Source organism: Podarcis erhardii (assembly GCF_964252035.2).
Source record: "Podarcis erhardii genome assembly, chromosome: 5".
Classification (NCBI taxonomy): Eukaryota; Metazoa; Chordata; class Lepidosauria; order Squamata; family Lacertidae; genus Podarcis; species Podarcis erhardii.
Window position 1 is genome coordinate 101,057,866 of NC_138509.1, and position 15,763 is coordinate 101,073,628.

The window sequence follows — 15,763 nt, forward strand, 5'->3', positions numbered from 1 at the left end:
GAGAGTCATCTTCCAGTATCTTAAGGGCAGCCCCATGGAAGAGGGAGGCAGCTTGTTCTCTGCTGGTCCAAACTGTGGGACCCGAACCAATGGATTCACATAATCACATTGCAAGGAAGGAGAATCGGATTAAACACCAGAAGAACGTTCTGACCGTAAACTCCGTTTGACAGCGGAACGGACTCCCTCGGAAGGTAGTGGGCTCTCCTTCATTGGAGGTTTTGAATCTGCTTGAGTTGAGATTCCTGCATTGCAGGGGGTTGGACTAGATGACCCCCCGAGGCCCCTTCCGACTCTACTATCCTACAGCTCTATGATTCTATACTACCTCCAGGATCAGAGGTAGCCTGGATGGCCTGCGCTTGAACGGTCCCGCCGTCACTGTGAAGAACGTGGGCTGCTGCCTTGGCTCTCTAATGACCTGCGTGCAACGAAAGAGGAGGGTCGATGGCTGCAACATGTGGGAGGCTGCATTGTCACACCCTGACATGCGGCAGCAGCAGCGGCAAAGAGCGGACTTCTCCGCCTCCCCGAGCGGCCGTCCGGCAGAGCTTTTCCGACCGGTCAACGGGTTTGGGTCGTCTGGCCAAGAGAGCATTGCTCTGACCCTGCCAGAGTCCCTGGTGGCTGTAGAAACTCTGCCAGGCACTTTAGGGACAAAACTGCTCAGATTTGCACCCAGACGCTTAGAAAGTTGGCATGAGTTTTAATCTGCTTTCCTGTGGCGTTAACTTCAAATTACCGTACTCCTGTACAGTTTTTTTGACGATAATTTCTTTATCTTTTTTATTAACCGCTTTGAGGTTTTTCCACACTGTAATTTTTACTAATGAAACAATAAATCAATAAATATTGCTGCATCCCAAAGATGTGGAGAAGCTGCTTCAAGAAGGGTGCCCGAGTGCCAGCCCCCCTTGCCCCTCATGGCTGGGTGGGTCCAAGGAGGAAGGAGAAGTCTTGCCCGCCTTGAAGGAGATGGTGATGTGCCCCTTCCTTCAGAAGCTCTCCCTGGACACGGAAGTATTAGATAATTCTCACCCATTGGCTACTATCTCCCTTTGGGGGCGAGTTTCAGATGCGCTTGGGGGAGACTGAAGATTTGGAACCAGTTCAGTCTAGAGGCTGCCTTGGTCTTGAGGCTGCCTTGGTCGCCCTGGCTGAGGGCATTTGTCGGGAGAGAGATGGGTGGGTGCATTTTTATTGATCTTGCAGTGGCTTTCAGTGTTAGAATTCCTGCTCCGTGACTGCAGTCATGGGATTGTTGTCTATCACATGACGGTGTATGTTTTGACTCCACAGAGTTGGAAGTGACAGAGACAGGATGTTTGGGTTACTGTGTTCCGTGAAGTGGGACTATTGTCCTTTGTTCTTCTTCTCTTTGCTGTCTGATGCTAGAGAGAGAGAGGGAGCCATGTTGCAGTGCTCCATGTGTGTTTAGATGTAAATAAAGTAGAGTTGCTGAGGTCTGTCACGCAAAATGCGCAAACTCTGCAGATCCCTAAGTGTGCCGGTGTCTGTTGGCATCAGTCGCTGTGATGTTCGGGCAGAAGAAAGCTTTTGAATGATCGACCAGGAGGGAGGGAACATGACAGTCGGGCATGTGTCTCTGCCAGGGTCCTACTCAAGTGTAGGCCGAGCTCCTGACATTCAGCCCCATGGGCCACCGCATCCTTCTAGAGCATCTCAGGAGGGCTGGGCAGACTGTACATCAGCAGTTTTGCTTCTGCCTCTAGAGCCCTGTCCATGGCTGGTCCCATGGGAGTTGTCCTGTGGTGCCCTGTAAGGATCCATCTTGCCCCCCCCCCCCCCGTTCTCGGTCCCCACTCTTGAACGAGGTTGGGAAGAAGGAGTTGTCGATACGCAGAGGACACCCCGCCCTGTCTCTCTGACCTATCTGAATTGGGAGAAGGAGCTGAGATGCCAGAGAGGTGTTTGGAGGCAGCGATGGGCTGGGTTTGGGCCAACAAACTGAAAGTGAATCCTGAAAAGACAGAAGTCTTGTGTGTCCCGAGTTCTCCAGTCCAGGAAGGAGCAGATTAGATTAGGGCAATGTGCCCTAACTAGGGCTGCCTTTGAAGATGGCTTGGAAACATCAACTGACTCAAAATGCAGGGCTCAGATTTGCCTTTAGAACTCACACACAAGCCCCGTTTTAAAACAGCCGCATACAGTCGTACCTTGTTTTGTGACCAGGATCTGTTCCAGAGCCCCAGATGATAGCCAAAACGGACGCAGGGCAAAGCACTTCTGCGCGTATGCGCATGTGCGAGTGGCAAACCCAGAAGTAACCAGTTTTGGTACTTCTGGGTTTGCCACGGACATTCGCCGGAATGGACGCTAGACAAGGCACACATTCACGGAGGTACAGCGGTACCTCTGGATGTGAACGGGATCCGTTCTGGAGCCCCGTTCGCATCCAGAAGTGAACGCAACCTGCCTCCGCGCATCTGTGTGTGCGCGGGTCACAATTTGACGCTTCTGCGCATACGTGTGATGTCATTTTTGACCATCTGCGCATGCGTGAGCCGCGAAACCCAGAAGTAACACGAGAGACCACCTCCTTCCCTAGAGACCCCCTTGGGTGTGAAGACTGGCAGAGGGGAGCCTCTTGGTTAGTCCTGCCACCACCGAAGTTTGGGGTGCAGAAAACCTGGAAGGGGGCCTTCTCTGCAGCAGCCCCCCAAATGTGGAACTTCCCCCCCCCCCAGAGGTGCACCTGACACCTTCTCTGTTTTTTGCCAGGACCCACCCTCTTCCTCTGCCTGTAATTTGTTTTCATGCTGAATTTTAAAAGGTTGCAGTCCACTCCTGGGACCTGCCCTCACCATCACCTGCCTCTGAACACCAATGGCTGGGAACACAGTCTTGGGAGAGAGAGATGGTCTCATGTCTGCCTTGCAGGCTTTGGGACAACTGACTGAGCACTGCGGTGCCAGGATGCGAAGGTGTGTGGCTCTCAGTCTGCCCTAAAAGAGAACAACCGCCAGCAGCTGCTGCCGGTCCACTGTTCCCCCTGCAGTCGTGCATGTGACTTTTCCTTGTTCAAAACTATCCACAGAAAGTTCTTTCAAGCTTGGTCCTGTCTCTAAACTGCCTCCTTCCATGCCTCCCAGGTCAGAATGGCAACAGAAGATCCCTGCTGGCTTTTGTGTATTTCTTAAGAGCATAGGAAGAGCCAATGGCCCATTGAGCCCAGAATCCTGTTCTCACAGTGGTCGACCAGATGCCCCAATGGGAAACCAGAAATCAGGATTCGAATACAAAAGCAAATCTCCCCTTCTGTGGTTCCCAGCAATGGGGATTCAGAAGCATCACTGATTCCAATTGTGGAGGCACAGCAGAATCGCTAGCCCTCTCCTCCTCCTCCATAAATCGGTCCTATCCTCTGGCAGCCATCACTGCCTCCTGTGGGAGGGAGAGCCATCGTTTAACTATGTGCTACCGACTTCCTTTCGTCTGCCCTGAATCTTCCAGCAAAAACCTTCCCTTTGCATCCCAGGGGAGCAGATGCGCAAATGAAGCTACAAGGCTCCTTTGCCCCAGAAGCTCTTTCACTGAGCGGGTGCTGTGATGGCAGCCGCCCCCTGCCTTGCTTGCTCCCCCAGGATGCTCCCCCAGGGCGGGGGCCGCTCAGGGGCAGGTGCGGCACTTACCTGGGCGGCGTTGCTGTCTGGCTTGACAATGGTGCGGCTCACTTGCACGCTGCCTTTGCTCCCGTCTGAGCTGGACTCCTCCATTTTCTGTAAGAAGGAAGGAGGAGAACACATATTGCGACCGGGAGTCTCAAGGACCAGATTAGCGGGTGGCAAAGATGGTGAAAGGTCTGGAAGCCAAGTCTTAGGAGGAATCCTTGAGGGGGCTGGAGATGTTTAGCTTGGCCATCTGTCTTGACACGCTTTGGCTGAGATTCCTGCCTTGCACGGGGTTAGACTAGAGGACCTTTGGGGGTCCCTTCCAACTCTACAATTCTCTGAGTTTTTGAGAAGAGGTCCGTGTTTATGGAAGACAATCTTACTCGGCTATGAGTGATCGCCAAAGAAGAAGAAGAAGAAGGATGACGAGTCCTGCTGGATGAGGCCAATGGGGGCCTATCAAGGGCAGTATCCAGTTCTCACCGTGGCCAACCAGATGCCTGGAGGAAATCTGCAATCAGGATTCGAACACGAGATCCATGTTCTCCCCTCTTGTGGCTTCCAGAAGCATCGCTGCCTCTCCTCCCCAAATCCTGCCGGCCCTTGTGGGGAACAGGGGAAGGCAACTGTCCTCTGCCCACAATCTTGGGCTGCAACTCTTTCCGTGTTGCCCCGCTGGGCGCTCCCTCCAGGGGCGTTTGCCAAGCAGCAGCGGAAGGACGGACACACCAATGGCTCGAGATGCAAAAGCAGGTTCAGCTGATACTGGAGCAGACTGACAGATTGTGTTGCCAACAGACAGGAGAAACCACGTCCTGGAGCGAAGCCAGAGGCCCGAGTTTTGCTCTGCCTGTTAGCAGAGGGATGGAGCCGAGGGGAGGGGACCTCTGGGGCAACGTTCCCACGCTCCTCCCTGCTGGAGGTGGCATGAGGACAAGGCCAGCCGTGTGACCGCAAGTGTCAAGAGCCGGGAAGGGCAGCCTCCAAAATCAAAGCGCAGGGTGACACAATGTTTATGCCAGATTTCCTCCGACAATGGAGCAGCCGCTGTGTCCCTGTGCATTCAGGCAATGGCAGAGGAGCTTGGGCACATCCCAGACTCCTTTCTGAGGAAGCCCTTTCTGATGAAACCACAAGCGCTCTGCTCAGTGGAGTGTCTTGCAAACCACTTGTGTCTCCAGGGCCTCCCTCCATCGCTCAGTCACACCGTCCCAGGGTCCTGGCAGGCCCCCGGTGAGGGTGGCCTTGAATTTCGGGAGGCACGGAAGCAGGAAGTGGGCCAGGAGGGGCAGCCAAACACAGGGCGACTTTCCCCACACTTTGCTAGGCTGGCAAACAGGAGACCCAGGATGAACAAGGGCTGCAGATTCTTGGATGTTTCCGGTCACTGCAGTCAACTCTTCCTCCTGGAAGCTGTCCCTCCCGGGTGAGGATAAGAGCCAAAGGCCCCCCTGAGCCATCATCCTGTATCCCAGTGGCCATTCAGATGCCTCTGCAAGCTTCCTCTTCTTTGGCCATCCCTCGTAGTAGCCGAGTCAGATTGTCTTCCATAAACACTGTTTTAACAATGAGTCCGTAAGTGACTGTGGAGGCCAATTCTGGATCCACACGTCCTTCCACAGGGGGGACATTGGTTTCCGTGCGGGAGTTGATCACGGTGAGGATTTGCCAAGCATGCCTTCCTCTTAGCACATCTCTCCCTTGAGTGCTCACTGGAAGGACAGATCGTGAAGCTGAGGCTCCAAGACTCCACAAGAAGAGAAGACGCCCTGGAAAAGACCCTGATGTTGGGAAAGATGGAGGGCACAAGGAGAAGGGGACGGCAGAGGACGAAATGGCTGGACAGTGTTCTCGAAGCTACGAACATGAGTGTGACCAAACTGCGGGAGGCAGTGGAAGACAGGAGTGCCTGGTGTGCTCTGGTCCATGGGGTCACGAAGAGTCCAACATGACTAAACAAAAATTATTATTATTATTATTATTATTATTATTATTATTATTATTATGCCCTGCCTTCCCAGCTCTTTCCTCCTCGGCAGCCCTGAGTGCGAAAGTCAACTCACCCAGTTGGTGCCCTCAAACATCTTGACGTCCAGGGGATCCCCTTGGATCTTCCCGTCCAAGACCAGCAGGGAGTGGCAGGTGGCCATGGCTCTGCAGATGGGCCCCCACGGCAGCGGGCAGCCGCTGGAGAAGCTGTGCACAGCCTGGAAGCTGGGAGGGAAAGCAGAGCATGAGCCCCAGGGTCCCTCTTGCCGGAGGGAGAAAGAGTCCGGGGTGCCGATTAGCCACACTAGCCAAGGGCACCTTCAAAACTCTCTCCCAGGCAAATCAGGTACTCTCTATCACATGTGGTGGCTATGTAAGAAAACCCAGGTATTTGGGGAGAGCATCCATTCAGAATTACAGAAAAGGTTAAAGATCTCTTTTAACAGAAAACCAGAAGCTTATCTGCTGGGAATTATAGATTTGGATATCCCGCAAAAAACCGAAGGGTATCTTTTTATATGCTACAGTTGCAGCAACAGTTCTTATTGCTGCAAAACGGAAGTGATAAAATCCGCTCTATTCATGAATGGATTCAAAAAACTGACAGAATATGCAGAGTTAGATAGTTTATCAGAAAAATAAAGAATAAACCAAAACAGGAGGTCTTTAAAGTACATTTGAAAAATAATTACTGTAGTTTAAATTCTGTCGCAGCATTCGAGCAATTTCAGTAGTAGCTTTAAGAAAGACATCAGATTTAAAATAAATTAAGGATTAGTCAAATTTGGATAAAAGTGTGTGTTGGCAACCAGCAATATATAATTGAAGTAAGGAACAGATGGGAGGTCGGGTCTATAGTTCAAAGACCAATTTTTGCTTCATTGCTTTGTAAATAATATTGTGTTCATTTTCATTTCCATTTCTGTTTTTCTTCTTTTCTTTCTTCTCGATGTATCAATAATAATAATAATAATAAACTCTTTCCCAAAACACGGCAGGCGTTGCTTGGGCTCCGGGATCTGCAGCCCAAGTGGACAAGAGGAGTCTCAAAGGGTTGTCTGGAGCAGCAAGGCTGCCAGGGATGAAAGAAGAAGCCCGTCTTTGGGTCTAAGGCGAAGGGCTGCCCCACAGCAGAGTTGACTGCGCAGCTGCAGATCTTTGGAAGCCTATTTCATTGGCCTTGTCTACCCTTCCACTGGTCTCCCCCTTGAAAATGCAGGTTGCCCAATCTGGGTATAATCAAATCCATTTGTTAATTGATTTGTTTCATAAAATTTGTACATTGTTTTATTGCAAAAAAACCAAGAACAGCAAACCCTCAGAGTGGTCTATGAAAAGATAAGACTGGAGGTCAGGGGCGAGGAAAAGGGAGCAGTAAAAATGAAGTTTAGTCACCCACAGGCCAAGGAAGGATGCAAAATGCCTGCTTTCCCCAGTGGAGAGATTTCCCTGAATCAGAGGCTCAGAAATGCTGATGTGCTTGTTGCTTGTTCTTTCAGCATTTTAACGTTTTGTAATGTTTTGAAGTATTGTAATTTTTTCTTGATTTTCTTGTTTTCATGGATCATCTAGTCCAACCCAAGAGTCCTTTCCCCTCCTGCAGTTTCCAGCAAGCGCTCCTGCCTCCAGCTGTGCTACCCGACCAGAAACCTTTCCATCTCTCTCTTTCTCACTGGTCTCCCAGGAAGGAGGTCCAAGTTAGGGGGAGGTAAGTCAGGAGCTCTTGGAGCACCTAAATCCGCCTTCCAGTCACTGCTCACCCCCTCCACACCCGTCTTTACTCCACAAACAATCGGCCCTTGTTGGAAACTGTCAACATAACCTCCTTAATCCTTTCGTTCCAGAGGCCAAACACACAGTGGCTCCTTCAGAACAAGATTTAGGGCTTCACTTGAACAGGGCACTGAGCCAAAGGGGGGGAGGAGGAGGAGGAGGAGGAGGAGGAGGAGGAGGAAGGGAGGAAGGGAGGAAGGGAGGGAGGGAGGGAGGGAGGGAGGGAGGGAGGGAGGAAGGAAGGAAGAAAGGAAGGAAGGAAGGAAGGAAGGAAGGAAGGAAGGAAGGAAGGAAGGAAGGAAGGAAGGAAGATTATTGTGCTGCTGGACTAGATGGGCCGTTGGCACCTTAACCTTTTGTATTTAAGAAGTGAAAGACTTCTGAAATGAATCTGCTGCCGCCCCCAAAGCAGGCGCTGCCAAGAGGACTAAACCTTCCACTGTTCTCTGCTGCCGGAATCTGCAAAGGAGCCGGGCTGGCTTGCTAGATTTCCTCGAAGCCTCTCCTTGGCAGCAGGAAGCTGGATAGCAGCAAACCCCCCCTCCCTCCCTCTCCTTCTGGGGCTGGAGCCAAGCAGAGGCCGCACCTTGTGCCTGAGGCTTTGCAGGCCCCTTGGCTGGACAGCGCTTCTTCATTAATCTCTCCGTATTCAGGTTTACTTAAAAGGAATTTTCTGGCCACCCTGGGGAGTTGGACCAGATGATCACTGGGATACAACAACCACAACCACAACTTCCCTTTGCAACGCTACCATTCTAGGGGGCTTACCTCCTCTTTTCGCAGGGAACGGCGCCCCACAGATCCAGGCCATCCTCTGTCAGCGTGCCAGTCTAGGTGGGGGGAAACAGACACAGGGCATCCCTGGTCAGAAGGCGGAGGCCCCAATGCTCAGCTCAAGTGCCGCAGGGCAGCTCAGGCACAGATCTCCTTGTGGGTGGGTGAAGGCGAGGGATGGACCCACAAAGCGGGGAGGGGGGCAGAGAGAGACGGGAAGGCCCCTGGGGGAACCGGGAAGCTCTCCGTGGGGCGCAAGCTTCCTTCTCCTTTGCCCAGTGGAAGCCCAGCCCCTGGGTGCCGCTGAGCCTTGAGGAAAGAACTCCTGAGGACTAGAAACCTCCCAGGAATGAAAGCGCTGGAGGCGTGAAGCATCCTTGGCACCCACAGGGTGCCTCTGGAGGTTTCCAAAGGCTTCAAGGCAGTTACCCCTGAATGGGGCAACTGTGCCCCGGAAGGACCAGGTGCGCAGCCTGGGAGTCATTTTGGACTCACAGCTGTCCATGGAGGCGCAGGTTAATTCTGTGTCCAGGGCAGCTGTCTACCAGCTCCATCTGGTACGCAGGATGAGACCCTCGCTGCCCGCAGACTGTCTTGCCAGAGTGGTGCATGCTCTGGTTATCTCCCACTTGGACTACTGCAATGCGCTCTACGTGGGGCTACCTTTGAAGGTGACCTGGAAACTGCAATTACTGAAAGACCTACATTGGCTCCCAGTACGTTTCCAAGCACAATTCAAAGTGCTGGTGCTGACCTTTAAAGCCCTAAACGGCCTCGACCGAGTATACCTGAAGGAGCGTCTCCACCCCCATCGTTCTGCCCAGACACTGAGATCCAGCGCCGAGGGCCTTCTGGCGGTTCCCTCATTGCGAGAAGCAAAGCTACAGGGAACCAGGCAGAGGGCCTTCTCGGTGGTGGCGCCTGCCCTGTGGAATGCCCTCCCATCAGATGTCAAAGAGATAAACAACTACCTGACATTCAGAAGACATCTTAAGGCAGCCCTGTTCAGGGAAGTTTTTAATGTGTGACATCTTAGTGTATTTTGGGTCTTTGTGGAAGCCGCCCAGAGTGGCTGGGGAAGAATTTGTTCAATTCCCCCCCCCCCCCAATATATAGTCCGGCCCACCACAAGGTCTGAGGGATGGTGGACCAGCCCACGGCTGAAAAAGGTTGCTGACCGCTGTACTAAGCCATGGTCCCTCCTGGGGCCTGAGGTAGAAATTCTGTAAAACCCATTACCAGCAAGGCCAGAGTCACGAACCCAAGAGTGCGGCCAGACCCCCAAACTGTTAAAGCTTGAAAGTTAGGAATGAGAAACAACTCCTGATAAGGAACAAGGAGGGCTCTGCATGTACATTTTTTAAAAAAGGGGTTGAGAAAGTGTTTCCAAGAACTGGTCAGATGAGAGATGATGGGGTGGCAGACAGCGGTTGGGAAGAGCCAAAATGATGTATATTTTTCCTATAAAGTTTGTGTCCTAGGGCAAAGTGTACTCTCTGGGCTCTACCCTGCAATTCATTGGCGAAAGTTCAGTGCCTGAAACCCAAATTACCACATTACCAAAACCAAAGGATTCAAACTACAGGGAAAGAGATTCCAAGTCTCTCCTCCCTTGGGGGCTTTCAAGCAGACTTGGGGTGTCCCTCCGCCAGGGATTGCGGCAGATGGCCCTTAGGATCCCTTCCAACTCTTCCCTTTGGGCTTTCAAAGTCCAAATCTGGCCGATTTGGACTTTGAAAGCCCAAGGGAATTCCCCAGAGACGGCACCTTGTCAAAGCAGACCAGGTTGATCTGCCCACAGATGTTGATCCTCTGAGGGCTGATGCAGAAGATCTTCTTCTTCTTCAGCCTCCTCTGGGCGTAGACGATGCCGGTGGTCAAGGCGGCCGGAATGGCCGGAGGGACCGCGACCGTCATGAGAAGGAGCGCCATGGTCACCGTGTCCGAGGCGGGTTGCTGGGAGGGCACAAACACACACCGGACAGATGTGGTCAGCGGGTCGGCCATGCACTTCTGCCTTAAGGGGCTCGATCCAAGCCCCCTGTCCAGCCCCATCTATTAATTTATTGCATTCAAACCCACCTTTTCTCCAGGCTACTCAAGGAGGCCCTCCTAGTCCTCCTCCTCCCCTTTCCATCCCCACAACAGCCCTGTGAGGTAGGAGGGGCAGAGAAAAGGTCCCAACCAGTGGGTGTCACGGCCCAATGGGGATTTAGGTCCTAGCCCAGTACTCTAACCACTAGACTGTGCTGTCTCTCCAAGACTCACCTTGCGGCTCACGTACACCCCGATGGTGTAGACCAGCCCCAGGATGCCGATCAGAGCCAGGCCCACGATGAAGCGGAAGGCTTCTCGGTAGAGGCGGAAGTTCAGGGGCTTCGGGTAAAGGATGGACCTCACCAGGTCTCCCTTGGCGGTGCTGAAACCTGCAGCAAAACATGACATGGGCGACACTCGAACGCAGGACACAGACTCGGCCCAAGGGGTTTCCCCCATGCCTTGTCCTTTGGCTTCACAGAGAACTTGGCATCCAAGGTAAGAGCCCCACATTCCATCCTTCTTGCGCTCAGATTTAGGCTGCGATCCTCTGCGTGCTTACTTGGGAGGAAGCTCCATGGAGCCCAAATGCAGCTGGCCGTCTGTCAGGGGCTAGGACCAGATGACCCTCTGCAGTTCAGTGATTCTAATAAAGGTGTCTATGACTGGATTTCTTATGGCTTTGGAGTGCGTAAGATGGCATGCGCCTCATATGAAACTAGCTCTAAGAACAATGACTTGGAAGGAACCCAGAGGGCAGGCACACTTTCCCAGCAATAGAATCATAGAGTGGGGAGGGACCCCGAGGGTCATCCAGTCCAGCCCCCCTGAAATGCAGGAACCTTGGCTAAAGAATCCCTGAGAGACGGCCGCCCAAGCTCTGCTTCAAACCCTCCATGGAAGGAGAGTCCCCCACCTTCCGAGGGAGACCCTTCCACTGTGGAACAGCTCTCACCCTCCAAAAGTTCTTTCTGTGCTTGAGCCGGGACCCCCTTTCTTGCAGCCTAAATCCTTTGGTTCAGCTTCTATTCTCTGGAGCAGCAGAAAGAAGGCTCGCTCCTCCTTCCAGATATTGGTAAGGTCAAGGTCAAGGGGCTCCCTGGAAGGACAGATCCTGAAGCTGAGGCTCCAAGACTTTGGCCCCCTCATCAGAAGAGAAGACTCCCTGGAAAAGACCCCGAGGTTGGGAAAGATGGAGGGCACAAGGAGAAGGGGACGACGGAGGACGAGATGGTGGGACAGTGTTCTCGAAGCGACCAGCATGAGTTTGACCAAACTGCGGGAGGCAGTGGAAGACAGGAGTGCCTGGCGTGCTCAGGTCCAGGGGGTCACGAAGAGGCGGACACGACTAAACGACTAAACAACAACAAAAGGTAAAGGGACCCCTGACCAATAGGTCCAGTCATGGCTGACTCTGGGGTTTCAGTGCTCATCTCGCTTTACTGGCCAAGGGAGCCGGCGTGCAGCTTCCGGGTCATGTGGCCAGCAGGACTAAGCCGCTTCTGGCGAACCAGAGCAGCGCACGGAAACGCCGTTTACCTTCCCGCCAAAGTGGTACCTATTTATCTACTTGCGTTGGTGTGCTTTTGACCTGCTAGGTGGGCAGGAGCAGGGACCGAGCAACAGGAGCTCACCCCATCACAGGGATTCGAACCGCCGATGTTCTGATCGGCAAGCCCTAGGCCCTGTGGTTTAGACCACAGCGCCACCCGCGTCCCTAGAACATTTCTTAGGAAACCTCAAAGAGAAGCAGGACGAGGCAGAGCTAACCCCAGGCTGGCTCAAGAGAAGGAGGCTGGGAGAGAAGTCACTTTGAAAAGCATCTCTCTGCATTTGAGAACTGACTTGGTGAGAAGGTGGGTCAGTTTCAGTCCTCCTGGCACACAACGTCTCTGGGCAGCATATGAATCTGAGAAGCACTTTGACGTGCTTTTGAACTGCTAGGTTGGGAGGAGCAGGGACCGAGCAACAGGAGCTCACCCCGTCGCGGGGATTTGAACCGCCGACCTTCTGATCGGCATGTCCTAGGCTCTGTGGTTTAACCCACAGCTCCAGCTGCATCCCTCTCCAGATATTGGAAGAGGGTGCTAATCCTGTTGCATGATAACCAGCCACAGGGAGGCAGGTGGGGAGAGCCCACAGAGTGGGCTGTGGGGGGCCAGGCATGCATCTCCTGCCATGATAATAATAATAATAATAATAATAATAATAATAATAATAATAATAATAATAATAATAATTTATTTATCCCCCGCCCATCTGGCTGGGTTTCCCCAACCACCCTGGGCAACAAACAGCATATCTAAAAACATAATAACAACAACAACAAACATTAAAAACTTCCCTGAACAGGGCTGCCTTCAGATGGCTTCTAAAAGTTAGATAGTTGTTTATTTCCTTGACATCTGATGGGAGGGTTAAAACAGAGTGGGTGCCACCACTGAGAAGGCCCTCTGCCTGGTTCCCTGTAAGCTCACTTCTCACACTGAAGGAACCGCCAGAAGGCCCTTGCATTCCTTTCTCATTCCCCATCTCTCATTCCCCCTTCCCGCTCCACAGAGCGGATTGAATACTCCTGATGATAAAGGTTTCGCTTATCACTGAGCTGCCCAAGACACAGTTACCCTTTTTGGGGCACCAAAATCAGGCCTGGAGAAGAGGCTCTTTGACACAACCTGCAGGTCTACATTCTCCCGCCTCCCTGGATGCTATTGTTAGTATTCAAAAGCAAAGCGCTTCCTCTTGGCACCAGGTGAGTCAAGCTCAATTTAGGATTTTGCATGCATTCATCACATGCGCCATCAACTTTCAAGAAAGGAGAGTCACGCTTCACTTCAGGAAGAGTTCCATAGTTTAACTTTCCACACACCGCCCCCACCACACCCCTGTCACCTGCAAAACTGCCTCCCTCCAAATCCCTTCATCTGCATGAGAAAGAAACCCGGGGGGGGGGAGCGAGAAGGAGGGCATGAAAGAAGGGAAAAGGGAGGCCATGACCTTCCCAGGGACCAACAGGCAAGAGTCCTAATTGCAAAAATAGCTTCGATTTTTCTCTCCTCTCCCCCCCTCCCCCGCACTCAGGGTCACCCATCTCCCTACCTTAAAGAGGTGTAAATCACAAAGCTGTGTTATAGGAATTCTAAAGTCATACACACATACACACACACACACACACACACACACCGTATTTTTCGCTCTATAAGACTCACTTTTTCCCTCCTAAAAAGTAAGTGGAAATGCATGTGCGTCTTATGGAGCAAATGCAGGCTGTGCAGCTATCGCTGAAGCCAGAACAGCAAGAGCGATTGCTGTGCAGCAATCCCTCTTGCTGTTCTGGCTTCAGGGATAGCCGCACAAAGCCTCTTCAACAACATTTGATTCAGAATATTTTCTTTCTTGTTTTCCTCCTCTAAAAACTAGGTGCGTCTTGTGGTCGGGTGCGTCTTATAGAGCAAAAAATACAGTATATATAAAATATAGAGCAAAAAATACAGTATATATAAAAATACATAAATGTACAAGGCAAACACACATGCATAAACAAAATAAAAAAATTCCTTCCAGTAGCACCTTAAAGACCAACTGAGTTAGTTCTAGGTATGAGCTTTCGTGTGCATGCACACTTCTTCAGATGTGTATCTGAAGAAGTGTGCATGCACACGAAAGCTCATACCTAGAACTAACTCAGTTGGTCTTTAAGGTGCTACTGGAAGGAATTTTTTTATTTTGTTTTGACCATGGCAGACCAACACGGCTACCTATCTGTAACTGGAACACATGCATAAGTTTGCAAGGAGGAAGGAAATGGGGAAAGCTTTCCAATTGTAGGGGCTGCTTACACCTCCCTGTAAATACAGTCTGGCAAGTATCTGTGAAGCTGAGCACACTCTCAATATGTGTAAGAGATTCAGAAACTAAGGATTTGCCATCTCCAAGGAATGGCCAGGCTACCCAGAAAAGGCAATCAGATAAGGCAGGATCAGGTATCCTGGCAGACAGGAGAGAAGCAACACACTCCAGTTTCTGCTGGGGACCACCTCTTTCTGTGAGGCATGTATGATGTTTTGGGGGGTGGTCTTGGGCTCCAGGGTGGGGAATTTCAAAAGTCTATATAAGGGCCTGTGCACCATTGTTCAGGGTTCCTCCTCCTTCCTGTGTGGGGTGAGTGGGGAAACTGTTGCAACAGTTCAATAAAGATCAGGCTTACTAGCTGCTTTGCTTCTCAATATTCTCTGCCTGACCTCTGTTATTTTCTCCAACCAATGGAGAACCTACAAAGGACTCTATGAGGCTCCTGCATACCCCATAAGGGAAAGGGGGCAGTTTTTTTCACACAACAGCTGCTTGACTCACCTGTCTGCAGCACAACAGCCCTGACGGGGCCTTTTCCGGCTCGCTTGGTCTGGATGACCTCTGTGCCGCAGAAGAGAACATGTCGGCGGTAGTCTTCCACGCTGTGAACTTTCCAGGGCTTGGTGTTGTCCGTCTGGGGCAAGGGGGTCTTCATCACGGGAATGCTTTCCCCTGCAAACGCAGCCCAAATCCCACCCACTCAGTGGACATCACCACAGAATCACGGCATCGTGGAGTTGGAAGGGACCCCCAGAGTCATCCAGTCCAACCCCCGGCAAGGCTGAAATCTCGGCTAGAGCATCCCTGACAGGTGGCCACCCAACCTCTGCTTAGAAACCTCCAAGGAAGGAGAGTCCACCACCTCCCGAAGGAGACCATTCCGCCATCAAACAGGATCTTGAAGAACCAGAATAGGTTCTTCCTAATGTCTACGCAAAACTGCCTTTCTTGCAGCTTCAATCAGTATGCATGGATTATTACTAATGATGGTGATTACTTTAGAATCATAGAATCATGGAGTTGGTGTGAGGTTTTGACCAGCTTCAGCCCATTCTGACGCTGAAGCTGATACAGGCTCGTCTTATCTTGAGCCTAAACAGAGCGTCGTCACACACAGCGGAGGATAAGCAGTATGTGCCACATTCTTAACTTTATTTACACTTCTATGCTGAGAGAATACAAACATGCATCTTGCCTCTGCGAGAGCAGAGAAGCAACTCCCCTCGGAAACAAAGAACACCGAGAGAAAACAGTGAAAAACAGGAAACCAGTGAACGTCACATCCAGTTTCCCATTCCCGTGGGAACCCAACAGTACTCTGACTGTGGAATGCAAAACAATGTCCCGTGACAAGCATTTCACTGCACAGTGAAGGAAACAGAAACCAACAGTTGGAAGAGACCACAAGGGCCATCGAGTCCAACCCCCTGCCAAGCAGGAAACACCATCAGAGTACTCCTGACATATGGTTGTCAAGCCTCTGCTTAAAGACCTCCAAAGAAGGAGACTCCACCACACTCCTGGGCAGCAAATTCCACTGTCGAACAGCTCTTACTGTCAGGAAGTTCTTCCTAATGTTTAGGTGGAATCTTCTTTCTTGTAGTTTGGAACCATTGCTCCGTGTCCGCTTCTCTGGAGCAGCAGAAAACAACCTTTCTCCCTCCTCTATGTGACATCCTTTTATATATTTGAACATGAACCTTCGA

At 51.6% G+C, this 15,763-nt stretch overlaps 1 protein-coding gene across 3 annotated transcripts in view; it reads right to left on the reverse strand.

The window, feature by feature from the left end:
* The window catches only part of LOC309342077 (putative cation-transporting ATPase 13A5), a 54,947-nt gene that overhangs the window by 20,759 nt on the left and 18,425 nt on the right, over nucleotides 1–15,763 (reverse strand). For 2 of the 3 annotated variants that reach the window (XM_081862160.1, XM_081862158.1), the window contains exons 10-16: nucleotides 14,559–14,729; nucleotides 10,437–10,594; nucleotides 9,936–10,124; nucleotides 8,163–8,224; nucleotides 5,696–5,846; nucleotides 3,654–3,740; nucleotides 329–421 (exon numbers count right to left, since the gene is read on the reverse strand). In XM_081862160.1, the coding sequence (XP_081718286.1) occupies nucleotides 329–421; nucleotides 3,654–3,740; nucleotides 5,696–5,846; nucleotides 8,163–8,224; nucleotides 9,936–10,124; nucleotides 10,437–10,594; nucleotides 14,559–14,729 (911 nt within the window). The remainder of the gene's footprint in view (nucleotides 1–328; nucleotides 422–3,653; nucleotides 3,741–5,695; nucleotides 5,847–8,162; nucleotides 8,225–9,935; nucleotides 10,125–10,436; nucleotides 10,595–14,558; nucleotides 14,730–15,763) is intronic. The other variant, XM_081862159.1, reaches the window with a different exon arrangement.